The 26,855-nt window shown below is 39.2% G+C and overlaps 3 protein-coding genes across 6 annotated transcripts in view; all 3 read right to left on the reverse strand.

Moving 5' to 3' along the window:
* Nucleotides 1–1,885: 1,885 nt before the first annotated feature.
* Nucleotides 1,886–2,821, reverse strand: LOC115632760 (MORN repeat-containing protein 5). Its single transcript, XM_030530009.1, has one exon. It carries the CDS (start codon nt 2,819–2,821, stop codon nt 1,886–1,888), a length of 936 nt encoding a protein of 311 aa, XP_030385869.1.
* Nucleotides 2,822–6,995: 4,174 nt separating this feature from the next.
* Nucleotides 6,996–7,271, reverse strand: LOC115632762. Its single transcript, XM_030530010.1, has one exon. It carries the CDS (start codon nt 7,269–7,271, stop codon nt 6,996–6,998), a length of 276 nt encoding a protein of 91 aa, XP_030385870.1.
* Nucleotides 7,272–9,420: 2,149 nt separating this feature from the next.
* LOC115632570 (capon-like protein) overlaps nt 9,421–26,855 on the reverse strand; it is an 87,458-nt gene continuing 70,023 nt past the window's right edge. The window contains exons 2-7 of one of the 4 annotated variants that reach the window (XM_030529790.1): nt 22,664–24,072; nt 21,387–21,594; nt 17,575–17,678; nt 15,977–16,147; nt 15,794–15,916; nt 13,594–15,430 (exon numbers count right to left, since the gene is read on the reverse strand). In XM_030529790.1, coding sequence (XP_030385650.1) covers nt 14,336–15,430; nt 15,794–15,916; nt 15,977–16,147; nt 17,575–17,678; nt 21,387–21,594; nt 22,664–23,848 — 2,886 coding nt within the window. In that variant the 5' untranslated portion in view covers nt 23,849–24,072 and the 3' untranslated portion in view covers nt 13,594–14,335. Of the gene's footprint in view, nt 11,688–13,593; nt 15,431–15,793; nt 15,917–15,976; nt 16,148–17,574; nt 17,679–21,386; nt 21,595–22,663; nt 24,106–26,855 lie in introns of those variants that run through there. The other 3 variants (XM_030529791.1, XM_030529793.1, XM_030529792.1) reach the window with 3 other exon arrangements.

Raw genomic sequence — 26,855 nt, forward strand, 5'->3', positions numbered from 1 at the left:
AAACATGCAAGGGTTGATAAAGAAAATCGCGAATTATTACACACACACACACACACACACACACAGTCAGATAGATATACACACACACACATACCTATACAAATATTGTATGGGGCGCGCCCACTATTGAAATATGTTTTCGTATAACTTTGTCGCTCTTTTTGTGCCGACTGCTGCCTTTTTTGTGCGCTTTCTCTGATTCTGATTTCACTTTCGTTTTACGCCTACATTTCGTTGCTTTTGGCCGACAACTTTTTAATTAAATGAATTTCAAAAGGAGCTGCCCGCATGTTTCACTGTTCTTCGCTATTCGTTCTATACCCTTCACAAAAGTGAAAGAGTTTGCGAATCCTTTTTGAAGAAAAGCATACTTGTATGTGGGCAAAAGCGATTTCAATATATATATGCTATCATTTCATATACATATCATTGCTTTTGGAAATCGTTGGCTTCTTGTATGCCTGTTTTGAGTTATTGTCCTTTCAATTAAAATCAATTTCTAAAAAATCATTTAACAGCTGAATAAGAAGACATGCTGATCTAGTATCATTAATTATTTAAAATGTTTATTGAGATTTTCCGCATCAATAGTTTTGCATTAGCAGTTTCTTTGCAAAAAAAAGGATTGATTCGGATTCAGGTAAACTAAATTGATTTAAGGTCTCTCATTTTTAAAATCATTATATGGTTAATTCCTTGGAAGCTAATTGGGCATGTGTCATACATGGATACAATTTTCTAATGCGGTTTCCAACATCTTTGCAATATATATCAACAATTGATGTGTCGAATACTGTGAACAGTGTGCTTTTGTTTTATTGTTTCATGGACTGCGAACACATAAAAGCTTACACAAATGTATGTATGTATGCATTGCAAAACAGATCTCTTGCATTTATCAGAAATAGTTCGTTGATTTACGTATAATTTGAATATAATTGTATAAGCTTCTAATTGAGATCAATTTTTAAAATCAATGCATAATTTCGATTACCTCTGATCGATTAAGAAAAATGGCTTGAATTCTAAAAATATAGTTGTAGAGTGCAACATTTTTATAAGAATTAAATAGTTAGTTCTAAGATGTATGTATTAATTAAAAAAAGAAAAGAAAGGGTATTGAGGTAACATTAAGTTGGAACTGCAAAAATCTCCGATTATTGTTATCTGTTCCAACTCGCCTCTCCCCTGCCCTCCTCTTCCCACCCCCACCATCATATTTGAATGTTGGCAGTCGTCTTTAATTAACGCCAAATTTATTTGTGCCTGTCTCGAGAGCGGCGTCGGTGACGGTGGCGGTCTATGTTGGCCCTATGAGCTGGCGGATTCAGTGCCTTGTGTGTTTGGCTGAAATCATGTTGCGTATACGTAGGAGTATTTATCATTTGGCGCGCACGTGTAGGCTATGTAGCATAATTTAGGGCGTTATGAGTTCATTACCCGCTGTGCGAACTTGAAAATGGTCGTGAAAGAGTGTGTGTGTGTGTGTGGCTTTGTTGATACCAGAGGTATTAGGATTGAGCTATTGACGACTGCTGGAAATTAGAACAGCTGCCATATGATGGGAGGGCTGACCCAAATGCCTACTAACGGACACTCCCACAGCCATAGACTCGTAGAATAACGATGCTATCTGCCCGGCCAGCCAACACTAAGTGGCTTTTCATGTTCGATTGCAGTTCTAAGGTGTTGCCGCTTTGTTGTTGCTGTTTAGTCATAAATCCACGCCGCCTTAACGTATGCAACTTTTTTGGCCAACACATTCTTGACCTTAATATCTGGAGAAAATGGGTCAAAGACACACTCACTCACTTTCCACACACATACGCACATATTTTAATTTAACCCAATTCGAAAAATAATAAAATCATTAAATCAACTGTAATTAATTTATGCGGCACACACTGCTCTCCTGATGAATCAAGTTTGGGACCAGTCGATGTTTGCTCAGCTTGGGCTTAAATTGGAGCTTCTGCTTTATTTCTAGTAATGAAGTACAGCTATCCGAGGTGCTGCCCAATGCCAGACGCATTCTCTTTGCGGACAAGCTGCTGCTCTCACTCTTCCTGCGACGACATATGCGAGACAAAGTCTTCGTTTTGGGCTGCACTATTATTTTCTTGCAACGTGCATCTGGTGCCTCCATATTGCGTTGTGCCTCCTCTTCCGCCTCCAGATTGTTTTGTATTATCTGGCGCGACCACTTTGCCCTGAACTTCTGTTTTATGTGCTTGCCAGGCAACGAGCCATGACGACAGTTCTCGCGTATCCATTGGCGTACTGCGGGACAGCCCACATAGCATTGTCTGGTTTCAGTCAAATAGTTCGGTATGTCGAGCAAAAAGCCATTTTTGTTGAGACGGCCAAAGCCCAAATCGAATATGTTTGCCGCCAACTTGGGCAGTATGGGGCCCTCCTTGCCCTTAAACTGCAACGGACCCACAGGCTCTATTGTATTTTGAATCTCGTGTTGGAAACGTCTGTCCCGAGACGTACAATAGCTCCAGTTAGCAAAGCTCATTTTCTCCAAATCCTCGTCTTGTTTTGTTATATTGAAATCGACCTCCAGTTCATCATCGAAGGCAATTTGCCGTATTTGGGTTAACTGGCCATGATCGTGGATCACACGAAAAGTGACACGATGCGGCTCAGCCATCTGCAAAACACCGTGGCCATGGAAGCGTCCATTACAAAAGTTCCCATTGTAACGTGTTCCACCCGGAAATACATATATGCCAAAGTCCTGCATGCCCAGCGCATCACTCAAGCCGAAATATGTGGAACCCGTGAGTAACTTGGTTCTATATACAATATCCGACATGTCGAGGGAGAAGGAAAACGAATACCAAGAACGGTACAGATTACGATTTATGTGTTAAATTTAGTAATTTTCTAAGCGCGCTTAGCTTGAGTGTTGACAGTGTAGGAGATGATATTGCTGTTCGGTTTGTTTAAATTATAAGAGCCTTGAGTTGTGGGGAAACGAAGTTGCAGTTTTTTTCGCCCTTGATTGGGCAACATGTTTCAATTCACAATTTATGGAAATTTATTTATGAAATGAATTAAAAGAGCTAACATAAGTGATGGCCATTATTAGGAGTAGTATTTAAAAAGTGAAGTTCGCAAGCTCCATGTTTTAGGGACCCCTTCGTATTCTCCCCTTTGCCCACATTCTCTAAGCATCCAGATGCGAATAGTCAGCAAATCGCAAGAAATTAAAACTATACCATTTATTACAGCAGCTTGAATATTAAGCATTAATCGGTCATTTTAATGGTTATTTGGACAAGAAGGCTCATCACTTTATTATTTATTTACTAATTTGTTAAGAAACGAAAACCATTTTTTTGTGAAAATGAATCGAAATAAACATTTTAAAAAATACTGCAAATTATACATTCAAATTTTGGTATTTCCTCTAGCCAGGTTGCAACGTTAAATTTAATAATTGCACTTTAAATAATCTTCAAAGTTATGGGATATTATGAAAGGTATTACTTCCAAGATTAAACAGTACCTTTCGCAGGAAAAAAAAGGTCGATTATAACTCCCATTTTGTCAGTACCAGGCGTGAGGGCAGTCATGCCAACAGATTGGGCGTAGCCCCTCATGGTGAATTGATATAAACTAGGTGGGAGAGGAGTCCATTCACCTTTGCGATGAGTATAAGGCCCATTCATCTCACATATTCAAAAACTCGGTGTACATTTTAGTCAGGAGAGAATTTAAGATATCTAATTTAAATAATTTCATTTTTTCAAAGCTTAGCACTCTATTCTTTAGTGCAGCGAAAGAACTTCGATTTTGAAGGACAATATAAATACCTTGCTTCTACTACCAAAATCCTGGGGGATTTATTTGTGCGCAAGCTGTTTGCAAGTCTGGCATATTTTGAAAAACATTGTGTCGCATTGTGTCGATAGTATTCAGACTTGAATCCATCCGTACGGACAACAGGTTTGGAATAATCTTAAGTACTGATTAAATATAGATGATAATCTAATCTGCATAAGACAACTATTACAAAGACTAAAAGAAAAGACTACCTTCAAAAGATTATATGTAGGTTTGAGGGCGATTGGCTTTCACCAGCCTTTAAAATTTATTTTGGACTGCTAAGCCATTGAATGATATTACAATTTGAAAGATGAATGTTTATGATCAACGATAATTAAGGGCCCACGTGTCAGATTACTTTGCACCACACGTAAGTTGGTGTCGTGTGGGATTTGCTCGCGCTTCACTTTTTTTACATCCTCGATTAGAGATTCATGGGTAAGGCTCTGAATATCACAGCTGCTATCGCCTCCAATAACATCGCACACGGCATCAGAAGTGTCTGTAATGGCAAGAGGCAGGCGACCATCAGTTGGCCCAAAGGACTCTCTGTCGGAAGACAGCCCCTTAAGGCAATCACACAACTTAGGAATGTAGTGTTTTCGTTGCGGTAGTCCTTTGCCTGGCGAATAAATGAATGTTTCTTTCAGCCGTTTGTTTTCATCATCCAAGTTATTATTGATAATCCGACGACAGAATTTTGGCAACGGTTCTTTGGCCTTTCCTTTGGAACTGCGGCGCCCCCCTCGATAATGGCCAGTGATCCATGCCTTATCCTTAGAACAGGTCATATAAAAGGTATTAGTAAGCGGCGGCAAGCGATCAAAGATCCAACCAGTCTGCGAATTAAAGATACCCTCCTCTGCGTCATAGCAGTGATCTTTAAGGCGTCGTGGTAACGGATTTGCGGTCAAATAAGAGGTGGGTCCCACAGGCTGCTGACCATAGTTCAGCTCGCCCTGATAGCGTCTATCGTCGGGCGATAGATATTTCCAGTCTTTGCAGTTTAGGTTGCCATCTTCGAATGAGCCTTTCAGATGCAGACCATCTTCAAACCACATATCCGTAACACTCCTCAGCTTGCCCTCGACAAATTCGCCTTTCAAGGTGAACCTGTAGGGCACTGCAAGCTTCAGCTGCCCATAGCCATGGAACTTGCCGCGTTTAAAGTATCCCCGATATTCGGTGGCATCTGGATACCGATAGGTGCCAAAACCGTCCATTGTGTGCACTTTTGTGTTCCAGGCCCCCTCGTAGCTGCTGTGTGTCAGAAAGTTCTGTATGGAGCGATCTTCCTCTGGGATCCGGTAAAACACTGAAGATGTGGGTCTCATATGTATCTTATGTACTTCAATTGTGTCATCAATAATACGTCCCTGTAAGCTTGTAGAACTTCTGTCCATTCTGACTGTGGTATTTTTATTCATTGCTGTTTTTATGTTGTTTTTGTTTTGTGTAAAATATGTTGAAATTTTGCTTAAATTAAAAGTGGGGACAGCCCTTGACTAGCCCACTGTAAACGTGTAATGCCAGGCTTGTTGAGATTCTGGCTACTAGCTTTACTATATGACTTAATAAATGGCTGCCCAGTTGTCTGTCTGTCTGTCTGTCTGTGTGGGGGCAATATGTGGACAGGTGGGCGTACTTCTGTGTGTGTGGGCGAGTCAGGGGTGGATACGTATGTATAGTGCGGAAAATTCTTGAGATTCGGGTTTTTCCAGCTGCGAGTTTCACTCAAAAGCTATGCAGCAGTAGTTCATCACACACTACGATTTTAATTCCGAGTCCAAGCTCAAGATTCCTTTTAATTATTCACAATGTTTTCAATCTATCCCGCGAATTTTTTAAACAAAAGATTGCTGTTGTTTTTTTTTTCGAATAACTTGAAATTAATTAGGTTTTTATGTAAAGAAGAAATTGTGGTAAAGCACAAATATGCTCTTTCAATTTAAAGAAGTAATTGGGATTAGTAAGTTCCAGTTGCAGTAGACAATATAAAACAATCAGTTTTTTTTATCAAACAACGACAAATTGAATTCTCTAAAAATTTGTTTTGTTTTATAGTTTTAAGTCAGTTGTTAGATGTTTTTATTTTATAAATGTGTGCTTATATCTGATGTTGATTTTGTCACTCTGCCAAACTGTTTCGATAAACACTAGTCTATGGTCTAAACAGAATCTCTCCCTAAGTGGATGTGAAACTGGACAACATGGTGTTAAAGAGATGCGTATTTTAAAAAAGAAACCAACATGATATTTTATTAATTGAATCCGACAATTGTATTTAAAATAGTCTCTTTACAATGGTTTCTGTTGTCTCTAAACATGTAAAATGGGTGTTTAGCGCACATATTCGCTGAAGAAAAAGAAGGTGCGTTTCGGAGGTGGCTATTTTTTAAATTTTGCTGATCTACGTTAAATTTCCACACTGTTTTAAAGTAGGATATATATTTTAATAAGCTAATTAGTTCAGAAACATTTATAGAGTTCTTAAACTCTGATACGGGAATAGCGGTTGTCACCAAAAACTTACCTTCAGAATTAATGATTAATATTAATGATTGATTTTCCAAACCTGTGCCTTAATATTTTTTTTTTTTCTAATTTTCGATTGTGGTACATCCTTGGACCTTTGTAAAGCATTAATGCATAATGCGTATAGATGGCCCCACCGGTATATTAACATTTCAAAGTGTTCTGTTAAGCTTGATAGGCAACTTCTGTGGTTTGATGCCAAATGCTAAATTCTACACCTGGACGTTAACACACAGATAGTATGTCCATCCCTGGATGAAGTGGCTGTATTAGGTGTGGCTTGTGGCCTGGACAGTCATAAAGTTGGCGCTCTGCTTGTCTGCTCATTAAACGCTTAACTTTTTCGCGTGTCCTCGCCGCTCGCTGTGTGCTAATGAACTTTTTATGGTCATATACATGCATAAAAAATGATTTTATCTTGACATTTCGCATTGCTTGGCCATGGTAATAAACTGTGACTCCATGACGTTGCGATTTGTCTGCAAAGGTGTGTGTGTGTGTGTGTGTGTGCCTACTATACTTATATGAGTATTCAAAAGGACTCGCACATGTCGATTGCAGCGCCAAAAGTAGGTTTACATTTTTGGCAAATGTTGGCGCTGGCACGTGTCACCAAATCGTAATCACTCCCAGGAGTGCACTTTATCAAGCTCACTTACCTCACTGTGGGCACCCGCAGCCGTAGCCACGCCCATGCCCGTGCCTGCGCCCGCACTTTGGCTGCCCGCATGGCTAATGGAACGAAAATCCACCGAACCACCTGATGAGCGTCGCGGCTTGTTGATGTCCAACCGCAGTATGCCCGGTTTGGGACGACGCGGCACTGCAGCGGGCGTGCTGCCCATGGAATCGGTTGAGTCTGGAGGGGCAGCAGCCGCGTTTCCTTCGTCCCCGTGCATTTTCAAATATTTAGTAGCTGGCACACAATCGAGTCTCCTAGACACACCAACTTGTTCTGCCCCAAGCGCGCACACGTCCGCTGTGCACCGACAACGCGAACGTACTACAATGTATGCTCACCTTCATATCCCAGCCATGAAGCAACAATTACGAGCAGTGTTCACGCGCAGCAGCAGCGAAAAATAAAATGTGAATTAAACGCGGCCCACATGTTGGCCGCGAACGTCAGCTTCAACGTCGACGTCAGCGCTAGACGGCAGCCGAGCAGGTTACAATAAATGTGAATGACGTTGCCGCGGGATGGGGCAGACAGGGCGAGACGGAACGGGACGCTGGCATGGACAGGGATAGCACGGCGACAGGACATGCGGCACTTTCAACCGCTTCTTGTAGCTGCCAGGTGGCCATCATGTGTGCGTCCGAGTTCGTGTCGCTGTCATGTTCGCCACATGTTGCCCTCGTTCTGCATTGCCAGCATTTGGCTGACAATGTCGTCCACCCAGCAAATACCTAACATTCAGGTGAACTGTTCTCGCAACAATCTGATAATACAATATAAAAATGTTAATAAGAATGCTTACTTAAAAAAAGTAAAGTATGTGTTGTTGAATATATGAAAAGAAACAAATCATGTAGCTATTTCTCTTGCATATTGCTGCCCTTTATTCAAACTGATGGACATTTTATTTGAATTATTTTATTTTATTTTTTGTAATTCTAATTTTGGGACAGTCACCGTTTTAAATTGAAAGAACAAAAATATTGAGTTGTAAAAAGTAAATTCCTCATGATTCGTATAGGAGACTCGGGTGTGCAAAATAAACTAGTTGGTTTTTAAAACTTTAAGCCAAACCTGAGCTCGAGCCAGCAACAGCAACTAAAAATATTTAAATGTCGCTAAAACTATTTTAAAAAGAACCAACAACTACTGTCCCTATTAAACACTCTGAATATTATGTAGGTGTGTGCTGTGTGGACTATTAAAGAGTTGAGCAAAATATAGTAGCAAATCCTTTAATTATTAATTGTTGGATCCTAAAAGGCACTTAACAACTTTAGTGAAAAAAGTAGTAATAACCATCAGTGTTGGGTTTTTTCGTTAATGTACAGATTTGAGTTAAAACTAAAATTTATTTCAATCTGTAAGTTTTAAAACAATTTGTGGACAAATATTTTGCTCGTATATGATCGACGAAATATTACTGTGAAAGCTACGTACAATCTAATTGGATTTAAAGTGATATTAGGGACAGGTTGATAGGTAAAAGTTTTGTATTGCCAGCATAATTTGGATGGTTGCTTTGTTTTTCAAGCATTGACACGGTTCCGTTCTTCTTATGCTTTCTTTATGTTACATACTTGTATGTATTTAGTGGCTATGCTGTTGTTATGTTTCTTTTCGCGCAATCTAACTAATGATAATATATATGTGATGTATGTTAGAAAAATATTTAAGCAATCATTTGCAAAGAAAAACTCCGTTCGAGGTAGCGTTTGTCGGGTGGGCATGTTTTTTAATGGGCTCAGTGTTTGCTGGCTCAGTGACACATGCGCTTTTAAATGAACTTCCTGCTTTCAGGGTCGCCGCCTCACGTTTTCACTCCAACCTGTACGCCTACCAAATTTATGTAATTATGTTTGTATTCCGAAAAGTGACAGCTAAAAAAACACACAAAAAACAAAAAATATAACGTGAAAAATATCGCATGTCGCGTTTTTCATTTTTCATGCAGGACGCAGTAGCTGGTCGCTTGCCATTAGCACGTTTTTGCGTAATTACGTTGTTGTTGTTGGTACTGTTTCTGTACATTTGGAGCGGGCCGTGTTTGTTTTTCTAATTTTCAATAGACACCCGCACCCAGCTCTGAACGCTGACAGCGGCCAAGCCCACATGCTGTTCCTGCAACGCGCGACTTCGAACGCCCCCCCACTGGTATGCAATCGCTTTCCTTTTATTTTCCTTTCTAAGGATCGCAACACGCTAAGCGCGTTAAATTAATTGAACTGCAAGTGTCGCCACATAAAGTGTAAGTGCTTTAGCTTTCTCTTAGAAATGATGATGTTGTTGTTGTTGTTTTATTTTCACTTTCTTTTTCTTTATTTTTGCATGCATACAACTAATTGAAATAAAATTATTTGTTAGCTTAAATACTTTACTCGTACATGTAAAATGTGGCGATATAAGCTTACATGAGTATGTGTTTGTTATTTATGATTATGTATTTGTGTGTGTATGTGTGCTTGCGCGCATTTCGCTGCAATTTGTGCAATTTTTCAGTATCAGTCTCACAAATGTACGCATAAATTAATTTCAAATATATTTCCTTTTAGCTAAATGTATTCAACTGCAATTGTTTCGTTTGTTATAAATTAGCCAAAGGACATCCGATGCGCACTCATTAGGAACGCAATACGTGACTGCAGTATTTTGTATTGCATTTCAGAATAAATTAAAACTATGTTTTTGAAATGCTACTCGCAGTATACGCAGGATAATTGAATTATATGGAATTCCAATTAATGAATCATTTGTAATGTTTGCTAAAGGTTTGCCAAATAATTACTTTGTAATGAATTTTTTTTTAGGAAAGATATAATATATATTTGTAGGAAACTATTTACTTGTGATGCTAAATATCTTTATATTTTTGTGCTCAATATTCAATTGAACTATTAAACGAAAAAAGAAATTAATTTAAACGAATTTGAATTCTTTTTGGAATCATAAGCACTGATTTCTGTATCTCTGTGATTAAACTTTGTAGTTTTATTGATAATGGATTTTATTTGAAAGCTCAATTTAATGCTTGAGAAGAACAATTTCAGTGTACTTATATGCTTATTGAATTTGTTTAAATAACCTTTAATTTCAGCCGGGGCGGCTATTGTCTTTTGCATTGCGTTCCTATTGACTGCTTACCTATCTTTGTCGATGGATTTATCTAAATTTGATTAGCTTTAACTAAACCTGTTTTAAATTTAGCTTTAAAAAAACGCTGAACATTTAAGTCCACATATGTATATCAGAAGCACTAGAGTGGATACAAACTTTCACTGCTTAATGCCACTCATAAGCTTAATACTAAATTTTCGCTTTCATTTTCGATAATCACTCATACGCCACGTATGTCACGCACTACTATGGAACAGCTGGATGGAATACATGCAGCTGGCAACAAAAAAGCATTGAAAAAATCGATTTATGCATAAAAATGTAAATATGCTACCCTCCAGAAAATTTATGAATAACAAACATTTGATCTTTGCAGCAAAGCGGCCAACGTGGCGTATGGGAAACGTGAGTATTCAGCGCATTACCTTGTCGATGGTTTATTTGCCAACCAAAAAAGGAGCTTGTATGCGCATTTTCCGCTTTCTTTGTATGTTGGGAGGGAGTTTGTGTGTGTGTTTGTGTGCGCGCCGTTGTTTGCTTAGCTTTGAAACCAGTTTTTCTCATACACAAAAAATTGGCCAAGTTAAGTTGGGAATCGTGACGTGGCTTGCGGTTTTTATTATGCCACGTTGGCTTGTGGCTTCTTCGTTTTACGTGGCGTATGATTAATGCGCGTTGTTTGTCCGCCTAATGAATTGCCTGACGGCTATATAAATATATGTATTATGTATGTACGTGTATATCTGCTCTCATCGATGTGTGTATGATTGTGAGTTAACATGCGAAATACTTTCACTTACTTTATTAATACTTAAATACATGTTGAGCTTTAGCTTTATTGTTACTAATTGACTTATGTCTACGCCGTATAAGCTTCGTACTCTACTAGCTATGGTTCTTATATCTCTTTCTCTCCTTGATTTTCATCTTGTTGTTTCGCATTTGTTGTTCTTCTTGTTTGTGCGTGCATGGCATTTTAATGAGCATTCTGCGCCATTTTGTTTTTCATTCATTTGGTCGAGAGTAGTCTATTGATTTTCATATGCATATCTAGACGCTTAGTCATTAGCTAAACTAAACTTAACTAAAATCGCATTAGTGCTAACATTGTAGAAAAGAAATTGTCGCTTACATTCGTTTTTATCGAAAAATAAATCGCTTTAAAATGTTGTTCCTGCTGCAGGCTACAAAATCACTTAACAGCTAATAAACGCACACATTATGTCGCCACTGTCGGCAGCTCAGCACTTCAGAACGTTGTCACTTTGCCGAGGCGCATGCCGAGCAATTTACGACGCTTTTTGGCGCTTAACTTTGTCCAAATGGTGCTGCTGCCCTCCACCAGCAAAAACTCATCGCATAAATCATCCGTTTCTTTTGCTATGCCGCTGTAAAAATGATCTTCTTGATATTTCTCAGACCGTGAATCGCCCGAAACGAATCCGCTTTCGGGTCGGGACAGTGAGGCGGTATGCCAAGGCAGTTGTTGAAACCAACGCGCAACTTTCGCCGTCGACGATAGCTGTACCAGAGATGGGAGAGAAAGAGAGAGAGAGAGAGTTGGAGGAAAATGGATAAAAGTCAGTTGTTCAGGCAGTGTGTAAATTTATGCAAATGAGTTATGTGCCCAAATTGCTGTTGGTGGGCTGTACGATGATAACAACAACAGCAACAATTTCAACAACAGTAATAGCAGCAAACACGATAGAAAAAACAAGTAAAGTGAAAAATGGCGACACTTGTTTTTTGGGCGCTGCTTTTGTTGTCGTTGTTCCTATTGTTGTTGCTGTTCTTGTTGCTGCGGTGGCACTGCCTCAGCGCCTGTCTACGCGCATTATATTTCATTTATGAACGCTTATTTATGCAGTTGTCTGTACGATGGCCAGCAATTTTTCGGAGAGACCTGCATGAACGGACTCACAGCTGAGCAAAAAATTGACTTCTTTTTCAAGCTTCCGCATTTATAACGATGCAAAAGCGTAGATTTTGCTGAATTTGAGCACAGAATGATAATATTCTTATAAAAGAAGCTTATTTCTGTGAAAGTTCTCAATTACTTTCAAAATAAACTTCTTATTCGGAAACTGCATTGATGCAATAACATCTAAAATTCGTTTTTTCATCCACTAAAAATGTAGAAGAAAATTCAAAACTCAAACCTTCATTCAGTTTCAAATGCATTTCATCTTTGACAATCAGCCACATTGGTGTCTTTGGCGTCGGTTAATATTAAAGGCCTTCAACTACGAAGGTTGGAACCCCTAGCGATGCCTCCATATAACTCACCATCATGTTAAATGACAAATACATCATTTAAATTGAACAATAATCACAAGTTTTTCTCATGCCCGGCTCTAGTACTATAAATACGCTCAAAAGTATGCTGCATGATTTTTCATTTAACGCTTTTTCCTGCTGCCATTTTTGATTCCAAGTAAGGTAGAAAAAAGCTCATTAAGGATATTACAGAGCATTACGCATTGCATTCCGATGTCACTTAAACAGTTTTGATAATATTTATATAATGATTTGCGCATTTATTGTTGTTTTGCTTAATGATATAATTCAAACTTTTAATTACAATTAACATTTCCGAGCTGCAGCTACATACATAAATATTTATATGTAATTAATGCAGTACACGTGTGTGTATGTACATGGATAATTGTTTATACATTTACAATAAATTCAATAGATTTACTTTTGTCGTAGTTTCATAGCTTCTGCTTATATGAGCTTTATTTGTATTTATAATTTATATTGTTTGATAAATTTATAGAGAAATATATATATGTATATATATTTTTTTTATTTATGCATATTGTAAGTAATTGTGGAAGTTTATAGTTTTATAGCATAACATTAATTTAAATACAACAATGGTTTGAATACATTTACAAAAATAAATTGATATCTATTACACATTAATCAACTAAAATAAATGTACATTCCTTTATCATTAATAGCTTAGGCTTTATGCTAAATATAATTTGAAAGTTTTTAACAAGACAATACTTTTTACAGCATTTTTTAAATATATTTTGAAGATATTTGTTGTAGCTTAGGTAACTTCTGATATGCTAGTTATGTTGTTATATACGAGTAGTTTTCAAAACACTATACTTGCAAGACTAGAAGTATATAATTGGGCGCTTTTTTTCTATAAGTATTTAAATAGTTGTTTCAACGCAGTACTTGTATGGAGAAAAGAGTTGTGCGGACACGTTATGTAGAATAGAATACACCATTAAGCAGTTGGCATTAGCGTGGAATTTATGTAAATGCCCACTTTCGAATTTAATTGCCATTTCAACTTTTGTTATTTAGAGTTTTAAAAAGAATACGGTGGAGTGTTTTAAAAGGAGGTCTAAGAAGACGTATTTGCAAAAATACAAACATAAATTAACACATTCTTATTTGAAGGCAACAATTTTTTTTAGAAAGATTTTTTTGTTTACGATTTTTTTTGGCACATTTTCATTCAATTCATTCATTTTTAATTTCATTTTATTTAAATGCTGTTTTATATTGGGTTGGTTAAGTTTTTTCAAGTCAAAACAAACTAACAAATTTGTGAAGCACAACTCTGCACGCGCCCGGAAGCTTGCTACATTTTGTAAAATAAATATCGTACGACTTGGCTTTAATGAATTAATGTAAGCCCCGTTTCTCATGTTCCTTTCAAACTGTTTTCATTTGTTGTTGGCAAATAGTTAAGTTCCGTTTCATTTCATAAAACATCTTCTCAATTGAATGCTTAAATTTTGTGCAATTGTGGCAACGCCATGTCGATCAAATTGCAGAACGGGTCCATGAACTGGAAAAAGTGGCCAGATACATAGATAATTAACTTTTTGGAGCGTAATTTGTTTTTTGTGAAGGTAGTTATCTATGTATGTGCAAGGAATACTAATATTCTATATTTTGTTGTGCAAATCAACTAATCGAGGCATGATTAACTGAAAGGTGGTTGTAAGTCTTGAAAAGAACATGAGAACATGACGCTTACATGTACTTAAGACTATGACTAGAACAAATTTCGCTATAAATTAATACTGTTTAACCCGCACACACACACGCGCTCCATTGTACACGCTTGCTCTCACACACACTCACTCTTCTTCCTATGTATAAATTAGTAAATTCTACAAGACTTGCTCCTTCGCCCGCTCACTTGGTGGTGTGCCTGGCCCAGGCTGTGCGTTGCACTTGGCTCATCATTTGGCTGCGGTTCGGCACCTTCTCGCTGGTGCTGCGCGTAATGAAGCTGGGCGTGGCCGAGAGCTTACGCTGGTTGGTCACATTGCCTGCCTCGTCTGTGACGCGCAGCATAAAGCGTGTTTGTGCCTCATGCGAGGTTCGCGCACTGTTGTTGTTGGCATTGTTATTGCTCTGACTGCTGCCGGCGCTGATGTTGTTGTTGCTATTGCGCAAGCGCGGCGATGAGGGTGAGTCGAGCGTGGAGGAGCTGCGACTTGTGTCGCGCGTACTCGTCGAACCGCAGGCAATGCCAGCCAGATTGCCGTTGGAGACTGCCACCTTGAGCTGCTCCTCCAGATTATTCAGATTCTGCTCGATGCTCAGACGTATGTCATCATTTAAGGAGCTGCTGCCCGCAAACGAGTTGCGATTCAGTGTGCCCAGAGGTGAGGGCGTTAGATTGCCTGCACTAAGCGCGCTGGGCGTTGCCAAAAAGTTGAAATTGCTAGCAGCGGCGGCAGCGGCACTGCTGCTGCTTAATGGATTCACGTAGAAGAAGCTGTTGTTATTGTTGCCAGAAGGTGTTTGTTGCACCTGCGCTTGGTTACTGTTCAGATTCATGGCCTGGAGACGGTTAAGTAGCTCCTGATTGACCTGAAACAAATCCTTGGACAGGGCATCCTGTTGGTGCTGCTGCTGTGAATTCAACTGTTGCAGCTGCGTGCTTATGCTTTGTAACTGACCCATCGAGGGGTACGTACTTGTTGTACTGCTAGGCGTGGCCACGCCACTTAACTGCAACAAGCCTGTGGACGTGGCACTGGCTGAGGGCGGCGTGGGTGGCGTCATTTGTGGCTGCGGCGTGGGTGGCGATTGCTGTTGCTGCTGCTGCTGTTGGAGGCTCTGCAGATTCTGTAAATTTTGACTTTGCTGATTGAGGCCGCTCAGCTGATGACTCAGGGACGTCAGCTGTTGGTTGATGTTGCCCAGATTGTTTATCTGCTGATTGATGGTGGCCAAATTGTTGTTGTTGCTGGTTGCCTGCAGCAGCATTTGCAGTTGGGACTGTGCGCGAAAAGTGAACGAACGTGGAAGTTCAAACGTTCATTAAACCTTCAGTTCAGCGTAATACAAACACAACAACAAACACTCAGATCGAAAAACGTGCAAAACTCAAAGGTAACAAGAAACGCAAAATTGTAAATTGCAAATGGCAAATGGCGAATGGCAGCGATAATAACGAAAAATCATGCAGGCACTTAGGCGCTAAAGAATTGTTGGTGGCCAACTGGGCTGCCAGTTAGCGCGAAACAATAATAGCCGAATTTTTTAAAAGCTTTATGGCAAACAACATAAACACTTAAGTTAGCAACAGCATTAACATTGATAATTCGGGCGGGTATATAATGAAATTCTATCGAGACTCACCTGAGGTGCCATGCCAATGTTTGCTGTTGTCAGCCCCGCGCTCTGCTGTTCATTGTAGGCGCCCAGAGAGGCCAAATGCTCGAGCAGCTCCCGATTCTGCTGCAGCAGCTGCTGCGTGCGCGCCTGCAATCAAATGGGATCTTAAAGTCCTGATTGTTGAGTGTGAAAACTTGGGAATATTACCTGTGCCTCGATGCGCGCATTGGTCTCTGATATGAGCTGCTCCCGCACCAACATCAGCTGCGCCAACGCCTGACGCGTTTGCAGCGCCTGCGCCTCCAGCTGATCCTTCAGCTGACTGATCTCAGTGCGCGGCGATGCTGGCGTGCTGGCCAATTTGTCTTCCAAGTCGCACTGAAAAAGTAAACATAATAAAATATCGCATAATCAGAGATGATGCTTGAATCTATTATCATTTCAATTGACTTGTTATTGCTTTCGAAAATTGAACAAAAGTGTCGAATTCAAAACAAGACTTTTCAACTATTGCTATTGTCCTACAATAATTGAAAAACTTGAGCAAGGAGTAAACATTTTTCAATAAAATGTTGAAATATGAAATATGCTATATTTTTGTAATCTGTTGGTGAACTGGAAGAATATTTTATTTTAAATGTTTGGTTTTTTGGTTACAATTTAATTAAATCTCTCATCCACCTAAATATATGTGCCATCTTTATTAAAGGAACCATTTTTAAAATCTAAAACTTTTTGCTCATCGATAATAAATCCGGGAATCCACTCTAGAATCCATGCTTTGTTTCTCTTCTTTTTTTTTGTACCTTTGAACATTGAGAAACGTATACATTTCTTCTTTCGTAGCCACCCACAAATGAGTTATGGAAAACTACAAACTAAATAATTGGAATTTTTAAATTTTTAGCTGCGTCATTTATTTAGACAGACCCATAAGTGGGCGCAGCAGTTAAAAACGCAGCCTGGCATAAACAACAACACGCATATAAGATTTAATTTATTTAGCCAATTTAAGCCGCAAAAAATGGAAGCAAGAAATGAAAAAAATGAACAAGAGTTTGTTTTTGTGAGCTAGTCTATTAAAACGGACGTAAATAAGAAATGTCATTAAAGAGTTTTTTGGTTACAATTTAATTAAATCTCTCATCCACCTAAATATATGTGCCATCTTTATTAAAGGAACCATTTTTAAAATCTAAAACTTTTTGCTCATCGATAATAAATCCGGGAATCCACTCTAGAATCCATGCTTTGTTTCTCTTCTTTTTTTTTGTACCTTTGAACATTGAGAAACGTATACATTTCTTCTTTCGTAGCCACCCACAAATGAGTTATGGAAAACTACAAACTAAATAATTGGAATTTTTAAATTTTTAGCTGCGTCATTTATTTAGACAGACCCATAAGTGGGCGCAGCAGTTAAAAACGCAGCCTGGCATAAACAACAACACGCATATAAGATTTAATTTATTTAGCCAATTTAAGCCGCAAAAAATGGAAGCAAGAAATGCAAAAAATGAACAAGAGATTGTTTTTGTGAGCTAGTCTATTAAAACGCTTTAACTAAACAAATAGCCCCTGTGGCTTTTAATGCGTGCTGTTCATAAAAATTGCTGCTAATTTTTCTTTGTTGCCTTTATGGTTTTTTAATTGATATTTTATTCGCCAAAATATGCTTAATATAGTATATTTTTTGATTCAATTTTTGCAATTATTAAATCATTACTCATTTTTAATAAAAAGTTAAAGCAATTTGCGATGAATATGTGCCTTAATTAATTATAGTAAATGCATTCAATACTCACCAGCAGGCTTGTCGATTTTCGTAGGCTCGACTGCGGCAACAGTTCCAGATGATTGGGCCGTTGGGGCTGTGTGTGATTCAGATCAGGCGTTTTGGCCAAGTGCTCTATAAATTGAAAGTAATATTTGTGTGAGTGTGAGATTTAAGAGTCGGTCAAATGAAGGCGTAAACAAATTTCGGACTCCCTCCCTCCCTCCATTTGTCAAGACTGGCGCTGCAGTGGAACGAATAGCCACCCACCCAGCCAGCCAGATATACAAGTATACTCGTATTCATATGTTGGGGTCTAGTGCACACCTGGTGGTCTGACCATGGCATGGTCGAGCTTCATTTACACTCAATTATCGAGGGAGGCTGGCCAACCATTTTTTCCATGGATTATTTGCTTTGATTGTCCACCTTGACCATAAATACGGGTGTTGAGCTTTAATATTAAGCAGTGACCGGAGAAGGTCGCTCGTCATTGGGCAAAGTTCAGTGTTGGCATTCCTATGGATTTTTGCCACCTCATTAGTGAACATTTTTAATTTTCTTGTCTGTTGCCTGCCTGCCAATTTTGATTTGCACTAAAATATTTCAACAATTTCCTGCACATATTTTAGGCGAATATTTTTCTTTTGGCGCGTGTTAATGAAAAAGTGGCCAACAAATATACTATATGTGTATACTCGTAGGTGTAGTTGTATGGTGCATATGTACATGTATATCGAATGGCAGCAAGCACTGCCCTGGCTGGTCGGCTATTTATGGCAACAGAAACCCACAAAGTTGGTGTGCTTCGTGTTTTGTGTACCTTTTGGAATATGCACGTGTTAATTGCATGGAATTTCGCAGAGATTATGTTGTAAAATTCATTCACAGCATGTAAATTAAATTGGCGTTTCATATAAATTTTCTCGTGAAAATTGGCATTTAATTGTAACGCCTCTTCGCCATTTGTAGCGTGGGGGGAGGCGCTAGGGCGAAAGGGCTGGGGACGTGTAAAATTTAGCAGCTTATTGCTTCGCCGAGTTTTTCGCTGTTGAACAAATCTTAAGGTATATTAAAATAATTTCCAAATTTTTAGTTTTTCAGATCGCCTGATGCTATATATAATGCAGCCATACATTACTTTTTGTTTATACTGTTTGTTTCTGCCAAATAATATACGTACTAAGTATAATGCTTAACATATGCCGGCGTCTATTTTCATCTCAATTCTCAGTCAGTCAGTCAGTCGTTTTACAACTCAAATGACCTATTTAGCCAAACATCACATACAAATTCGGGCGAGCGAAAAAAAGCAATTCGGCACAGCAGCTGCTGGCTGGCTAATCGACAGTTTATGAGGCGCAAAAATATATTAACAAATTGAAATTGCTTATTTAACAAGAATTAAATAATTAAATCGTTGAAACAAATGAAGAGACCACAGATACGGGTGATGACAGCAGGACAGGATGTCAAATAAATGTATTGTGTATTTTGTTTTTAATTAATTTCACACATTTAATTGCTTCAAAGGATTCATTGGAATTGCATGCAGTCGATTTATTATACCCTGTACCCGGGTAAGGAGCTGCCCTAGTTGGGATCATTTATAAAGATAGAAGAGGGAAAAGTATGTTATAAGTTTTTTAAAATCCTTCATTCTGAATTATCAATAAAATCGATGCACCATATCACATATCCTAATATTTATGATCCCAAAGGAATGATCGATGTATAATTCAGCTCCCAGTATTTTAAACTTTATTCTTTTCTGTCTATCTTTATATCATACCGAAATGTTTTATTAAAATCGTTGCATTATATGAATTACTGTGGTGTAGAGATGGCGAGGTACACGGCATACAAAAGTCGAGCTGACGCGACTTTAACAATTTTCTCGTTATAAATTATTCTCGCATTAGTCAAGTCAATAGATGGTCCTGAATACTGTAGGTAGGTTATCATCGATCGATAAAGGCCTAATCTGATTTCGGTAGATGGATATTCAATATGAATAAAAGGTTCATTTGGGCCAGTAAAATGTTACTGTTTTCCCTCAAAAAATAGGCTTGCTAAGTGGTACAATTAAATATATCACTTAATTTTCGCGTGACACTCCTAATCCTTTTGCTTTTCATAAACTAAACATTGTTGCACAGATTTTATGGCTCTAAGTATGAACGTATACTGTGTGGCATGCTTCTAGGATATATAATGCATAATCTTACAGCTGACGCCAACAAATATGACCGTTTTATTACTTAAGCCCCGAAGCATTCAACTTTGATCTGAGTATTAAGGCGGGGCGCATATTAACGTTAATCTCAGACAGCAACCAAAATGTCGCAGACACAACGGCAGACACAACACTCCGTGTTGCTAAGGGATGTGTGTGGGAGTTTGGGGGCCGTCTGCAGACGCCTTTGTCCAAAATGGCTAAATAACCTCACACACACACACACATACACAACACAAATTATATATATACATATATAGTACACACGATGTCTGTGTACACACACTTGAGCTGACATAATTCAATATTTTAGTGCTCGGCAGGCGGCGACGTAGACAACGAAGAAGAGGAAGAAAGTGACGGCTATTAAAAAGTCAACTGCCTGCGTCCAAACAAAAGCAGAAAAAATTATAAACGAACGAACAACAACAACAACAAGTATTAAAAGGCAACTTACAAGAAAATATGAAAACATAAATAAATTATTTTTGGCACACGACTTGGTCGTTGATTTTCCCGACAAGTACAACCTACAACCGCATAAATGGTTTCCACCGCAGGCGCTAAGCGACCAAAGATTTCGTATTATTTTTCATGCCCCTAATGTTATGGTTACGTCGACAGTTGGCCGAAAGCACGAGCCTAATCTGTCGCTAATGTGCATATTTTCCAAGAAATTTGATTTTCCTTATTCTTTTTTCTTATATTTTTTTTCTGCTGCTACTATTGTTGCAAATGATGTCGTTTGCTAGCTTGGGATGAAATATTGCGAAAAAAGAGACAGTTAGAAGTTTTCTTGGCAGCCTCCACTGGACGATGACGTCAAACAGAGTGTAGGTGTATGTGTGTGTGTGTGTGTGTGTGTGTGTGGATAAAAGTATGAAAAACGAATATTGAAGAACTGAAGCAATACGTGGAAATTGCTTAACGGCAGCCAAGTGTATGTCGAAAGCACTGATCGCCAGCTCTTCGTTTCTTTATTCTGCTACTGATGCTCTTTCTTGGTCTTCCTCTTTCCTATTCTTCATCTGCTTTTCCACTGCAGATGCGTAGTCTTTTTTGCTTTTCAATCTGTGTTTGGTTTATTTAAATTTCCATTTTCACATTTCTCTATCACTAACAATTTAAATTTAATTGTTTTTAGTTTTTTTTTTCATCTCTTCGTGTTTTGCATGCAAATTACTTTTCTAAATTTTTAAATGCCTCACAACTTTGGTCAGCTAGAAGATGGGCGAAAACTCAAGGCTTGCAATTTAAATGCAAATGCTGCAGCTTGGCAACAGAAACCAAACAACTTGATGGGCGTCACCAGAGGGAGGAGAGAGGAGGACGCTTTGGGAGTTGCATATCATTGAACGAAAATGAAAATTAAACAGCACATTTGCATTGAATCGAAATATAAAAGTCTAACTAATTCCAGTGCACTGAATGCGGATACTTTAAGAATCAGGCGGTTATACTATGCAGTCATAATAATATGGACAATGGGCTGCTCAAGTGCAGGAAATGAATGCGTGATGACAGCGCGAGATTTCGTTTTTTTTTTTTTTTTAATTCAATTATTTATTAACCCTCCCGGTCTGCGAACCCGATTATTTGCCATTTACCTTTCTTTGGCGTATCGACGCCTCCAGTGCCGTTGTTGCCGCCATCCTCGCTTAGCTGCTGCTGTTCGCTAATCTGTTCAACATCGAGGAGCTCTGATGAGACATCGGAGCGCTCATCGTTGGGTTCCAGGGAATTCTTATGAAGATTAAATTTGTGGCACACTTCAAAGGCTTGTCCGACCGTCCGTACGATGCGCATGGCTTGTGACTGTAAACAGAGAATGGCAACGAGATTGACATGAATAAGTGGATGTGTTGAATATTGTGCTTGACACGCGCTGCGAGTCAAAGAACCCTCTCGGCCCTGCAGCCCCAAACAAGATGCAATTAAACCTGCAAAGCAATTAGTGCTGATGGCTGTGTATGTGGGTGTATGTGTGCGTGAAGTACCACCATATGGCAATGCAGTATTACACAAACACAAACACAAACAGAAACACACACACACATGCACAGACAGCCAGATGCAAACTGTTGCTAGAGCTGGGCGTGCGACGTACACGTTGAATGAAGCTTAAAAAGTAATTGTAAAATGTATTTCTTATTTCTTTTCAATTCAGAGTTCCACAGTTGAAAATGTTGATTTGAGTATGAAAAAAATTAGCCCAGATTTTATATTATTCGAAATTATAGAAATATTCACTTTATGTTTGTTGAATATTTATTTTATAATACAATGTTGAGAACGAAGAGCTGAATTTATTGTTAACATTTTAGCTCGCTGCAAGTTCAATGTGAAGAAATAAATAAACAGATCTTCCTAAGTATTAACACCCGATGTATGGAATATTTTGTTTGCGTTCCCAGAAAAGATTTGCTTACATCAACTAATTTAATCGCAATAAAAGTAAAGTGAGTTTTACATTAAGAATTTATTTAATAATGTTTATTCAGATTTACTTGCGTACTCTTTAAATCAAATCGCAATGAATTTCGTGAAGAAACTCTAACCGATTGTATTTATAGTTTGTTGTAAGTCGATTTGGGAATATAAAAATTTTAAACAAAAAACTCCATCTTTAAAAATGTGCTATCAGAGCAGGAAAGATATTTTAATAATTTTAAATTTGGAGGCCTAACTGATATTGATTTTAAAAAAGCTAAATCACTGGTCATTTGCTTCGACAAGTTAGAGCATTATATTAAATTTAAGAAAAAGCTCCTGCGTGACTTTCGTGCTACCATATTCTGTCACGCCAACCTCCCTAGCTGCCGCCCTACGTACACAGATCAAAGATATTACGCATACGCCTCGTGGCGTCGATTAAATAACCCACCTCGGGATCAGCTGCCAGAGCCGGCTGCGTGGCAGCACAGCCGCAGGATGTAACATCCTTTGAGCGATTATTGTATAAATTATCACAGCTTCCGTTGGCCATATTCGATGGGCCGGGGACGGGCGGTACATTTGTGCGCTCCAGCGGCGAACTGCGACGTCTGGCCCGTCCTCGTTGTTGTGCTGCTTGTGCTGCCTGGCCAGCCACAATTGGCTCGCGAAACGAAAGCTTCTTGCGCGGCTTATCCGTCTTGGGACGCTCCAACATGATGCCGCCGGCGCTGCCCCCGCTGCCCATGCTGCTCATGCTCGAGCTGCTGTTTTGTTCGTAATAATTCTCGGTTAGACTCTGGCGACGTTGCAACGGATGACGCGACTCGTAAGGACCAGATGAGCTGTTGAAATTGTTGCTGCTGTTGTTGTTGTTGTAGTGCCTGTAATAGTCTGGCTCGCTGGGCAAACGTTTGAACTTGAGGCGCGCTTTGAGGACATCTCCGTTGCTGGCTGCATGTGGTGGGCGCGCGCCAGTATTGGGCGAGAGCTGTTTGTGTGTTTTGGTGGCCCCATGCTGTTTTACAGGCTGCTCCTTCTTGATGAGGTACACGGTGTTCTCGTCATTGAAGAGTATGTGCTTGTGGCGTGGCAAAGTCTCAAGGAAAGTGTCATCGAGAAAACGCTGTTGCTGAGCAGCTGTCGGTTTTGGTGAGGACGGTTGTCCCTGCCCCTTGCTGGGTACATCGTCGTTCAGTTGACCAATTAGCTCATGAATGTCCAGGCTCTTGTTGCGAGACAGTTGCTTTTGTTTGCGCTGCTGTGCCTTTTTGCCAGTGCTACTCGACAATGGTGATTGCGGTTTGTCCTTTTGCAATTTATCGCCCAGAATGTCACGAATAAGGCCGCCACCACTGCGAAATATATTTCGATGATAATGCACCTCTGATTTGTCCTTTTCCTTCTCTTTGTCCTTATCGCTGCCATTGTTAAGTGTAGCTTCGGACTCCTTTACGGCCGGTCCTTTGCTGCGACTGCGCGCCCAGGGCAGAAAGTCAAAAGCTTTGGTTATGGGGCTACGGGACACGGAATTGTTTTCGAGCAGCTGACGCTGCTTTTCCCTTTTCAGATTGGGAGCGGCAATCCCGTGGGCGGCGGCCATTGTACTGGCAACCGCAGTCGCTTCGTGCTTCATTGCCGTCGCCGTTGTTGCGGCCACGGATCGTTCAATGCACTCGACAATGACACGAGGTCGTTGCCAATTTGGCAAATACTGTTCTGTCACTCGACACTTTTCACTTTCTAACACTTTTCCTCTGTTGTATAGCCGCACTCCACACTTTGATATTTGTTTGTCTCTTTGTATTCGTGGTTTATTTGATTATTTTTGCAGAAGGCCGTGTGGTCGTGCGGTCAATGCTGTGTGTACCAAAAGCAAAGGCAACAAGAAGAAAATTGTTTTCAATTATTATTCGTTAGCAATTAAGAAACTATTAATTTCGCATAATTGATTTGCTCGCTCGTCCGTCTCTCTGGGTTATTGGGCTCTTCGCCACCTTCGCCCAGGTTGTTCACACGAGCTAACAACGCTCAGCCACCGCTGCTGTTGCCATTTTTCGCACTTTGGTTTTATGCTCACGTTGCCAAAACAGAATCCCGCAAAACGCAATTTGTGGAAAAATGAAATTTGTGTTCGTTAAAGCGTTTTCTTTTCCAATTATTTTTATTTGCCGCTGCTGCCGCTTCTCTTCAATTTTCTATGTAGTTATTGATTTATTTATTTGATTTTTCCCATTCTTAATACATGTCTATATTAATTTATATATATATCTATTGTTGTAACCGCACTATTGTGTAAAACTATTGCACATTGACAACCCACAACAAATCAAAACTGTCAATCATTGCATTTTGTTTTGGCTCACCAACGTGTTGTCAGGCTTCAGATATCTGTCTGAATATTTCGTGAACATACTATATGTAGCTCAAGCGATGAATCAGCCCTGCATTTTGGCAAGCAAGCAATAGGTATTGAAGGTCTTTTGTTGGTCAATCTAATTGCATCATACTTATATGCTTAAAGGGATTGTTGGAAGAGGTACAAAGCGTGTTGAAAGTAACCAATGGGATCAGGAGATTAATATTAGGCAATGCTCCTACTCCTCAATTCACTTAACAACACAAAATTAATCAGAAGTCTTGGGAAAATGTAGTAGAGTAGTGCCCAGCAACAAATTTTTAATCTTAATGTATGGTCAGACATATAGTAAATAACATATAATTTATAAGCATATAATTCATAATAATATAGAATATAGTTGTTAGTTCACGAACAAGTTTGCTTTCTTTCTCCTTAATTCCAAAAGTTATCCTTTTTATATTTCCAATGCAACAATACTATATTTCTCTGTTTCCCACGGTCATTTTATTCCCTAACTTATCTTTAGTATCTGGTTATTCAAATACTAAAAATGAAATTTAAATGTAAATTTAAAGTAAACATTTTAATGATTGCTTATCGCCTATGACTTTTTAAAATATATTAATATATTTGCTCAATTAATAGCCTACATTTGATATTTGTTGTTTGAGCGACAATTTACATAGAAATGATGTCTACCATGCTCAAGTCTATTAAAGAGTCTTATATTTATTTTCTATGTAAATTCTTATTTACTTCTACGTTTCGACATCAAGTTATGAGCTTTGCTTAACGCTGCTAATTTAGACTGCATAAATGTAATTTATTGGCACTTCAATCACTGATATATTGAGTACTTAGCAGCCAAATCGGAGCATTTTGAAGTGGCAACCGCACATCCAGCAGCCACTTACAGGTATTCCCTGTGCCACCCCACTTCAGCGCCACCACAAAGTACTTTCTCATGTTCGCCACTGACATTAACGAGACATCAATTTGAATTAGTTTGACAAGCATTGACAGCGCTTATTGCGCAACTCAGGCAACTGAAATGGGCCAGCTGACCAGAGCACGTTTACAACACGTTCGCGAACGAAAGGCCACTTAAAATTTTGAATTATGGCTAAAAAGCTAACCAAGCATACTACTCATACATACAAAGTCTGCATAATACGTATAGAAATTCAAGGTGATTGCATTGAAGGCGCGTGCAAGACTCTACGATCGGCGTCACTGCGTCTAAATGCTGGCGAGCACCTCTAGTATTATATATTTAGAAGTTGTGTGTCTGTCCAGCCACGCGCCCTTTTCTGACACATCTACGCATACTACTATATATACATATAAGTTACATCCGTACACATATATATTTACAGCAGAGTATATAGCGCATACGCCTCGTGTGCTCAGCTGGCCTGACTAAAAGTTGAAGGTGCTGACTGACTATATCTATACACGAATCTATATATACATACAGATCTATATGCATTTGTATATATAGTATAGTAGTGTAGTTCTGTGTGTCTGGCGCAATCATAAATAAATCAAATTAGCAACCATAAAAAATCAGAGAGTGTGGCAATTTTCATTTGTTTAGTTAGCTCAAATATTATGAAAACCATTTCAAGGGAAAACTACTTGGGAATTTATTGTGAAAAGGCGAGTAAGAATTGCCAGAAGTTGCCCGTAGGTGTTTATTTAAAAATTAATTTGCATTGTCTGTTCGTTTGTGTACGTTTGGCTGTCATAAGGGAAACTCTGCAGATGAATTTCTTTCCACGCCCGACCCACGCATTTTTGCCAACTGAACTGTAGAAAGTATAAACACTTTTGTAATGCCATCTTCAACATTTGTATGCCATTGACAGCCACCTGGGAGTCGGAGATCTCGAGGGTGCAGCTTGTACAAATTAACTTTTTGAATTTTCTTGGCATTCTACAGCCGTTGCCACATGTTTATTGTGGCCATAACTCGTGTCGGCAACCGCAGCAGCGAAAGCCACAGATGCTGTAGCGGTAGTCGGTCGTCGGTCGTCGCACAGACGTACTCGTGTGATGAGGTGGCAGCCATTTAACTTGCTGCATGTGTGTGCAACAGTCGAAGCCGCAGTTGCAGCCACAGCCGTGGCCGCACTCGCACATTAACCCACACAAAGTCTGCAGTTATGGCACGCAACGGCACCTTCAGCTGCTACAGCTCCCTGTGGTCTGTTGGCTTCAAACTTTGCGAATTTTATAGCTTCTGTGTATTGTCATGTGGAATATCGTGCACTTAATCTTT

This window comes from Scaptodrosophila lebanonensis, unplaced genomic scaffold, assembly GCF_003285725.1.
Source record: "Scaptodrosophila lebanonensis strain 11010-0011.00,11010-0021.00 unplaced genomic scaffold, SlebRS2 tig00001415-arrow-pilon, whole genome shotgun sequence".
In the NCBI taxonomy this organism is placed as follows: Eukaryota; Metazoa; Arthropoda; class Insecta; order Diptera; family Drosophilidae; genus Scaptodrosophila; species Scaptodrosophila lebanonensis.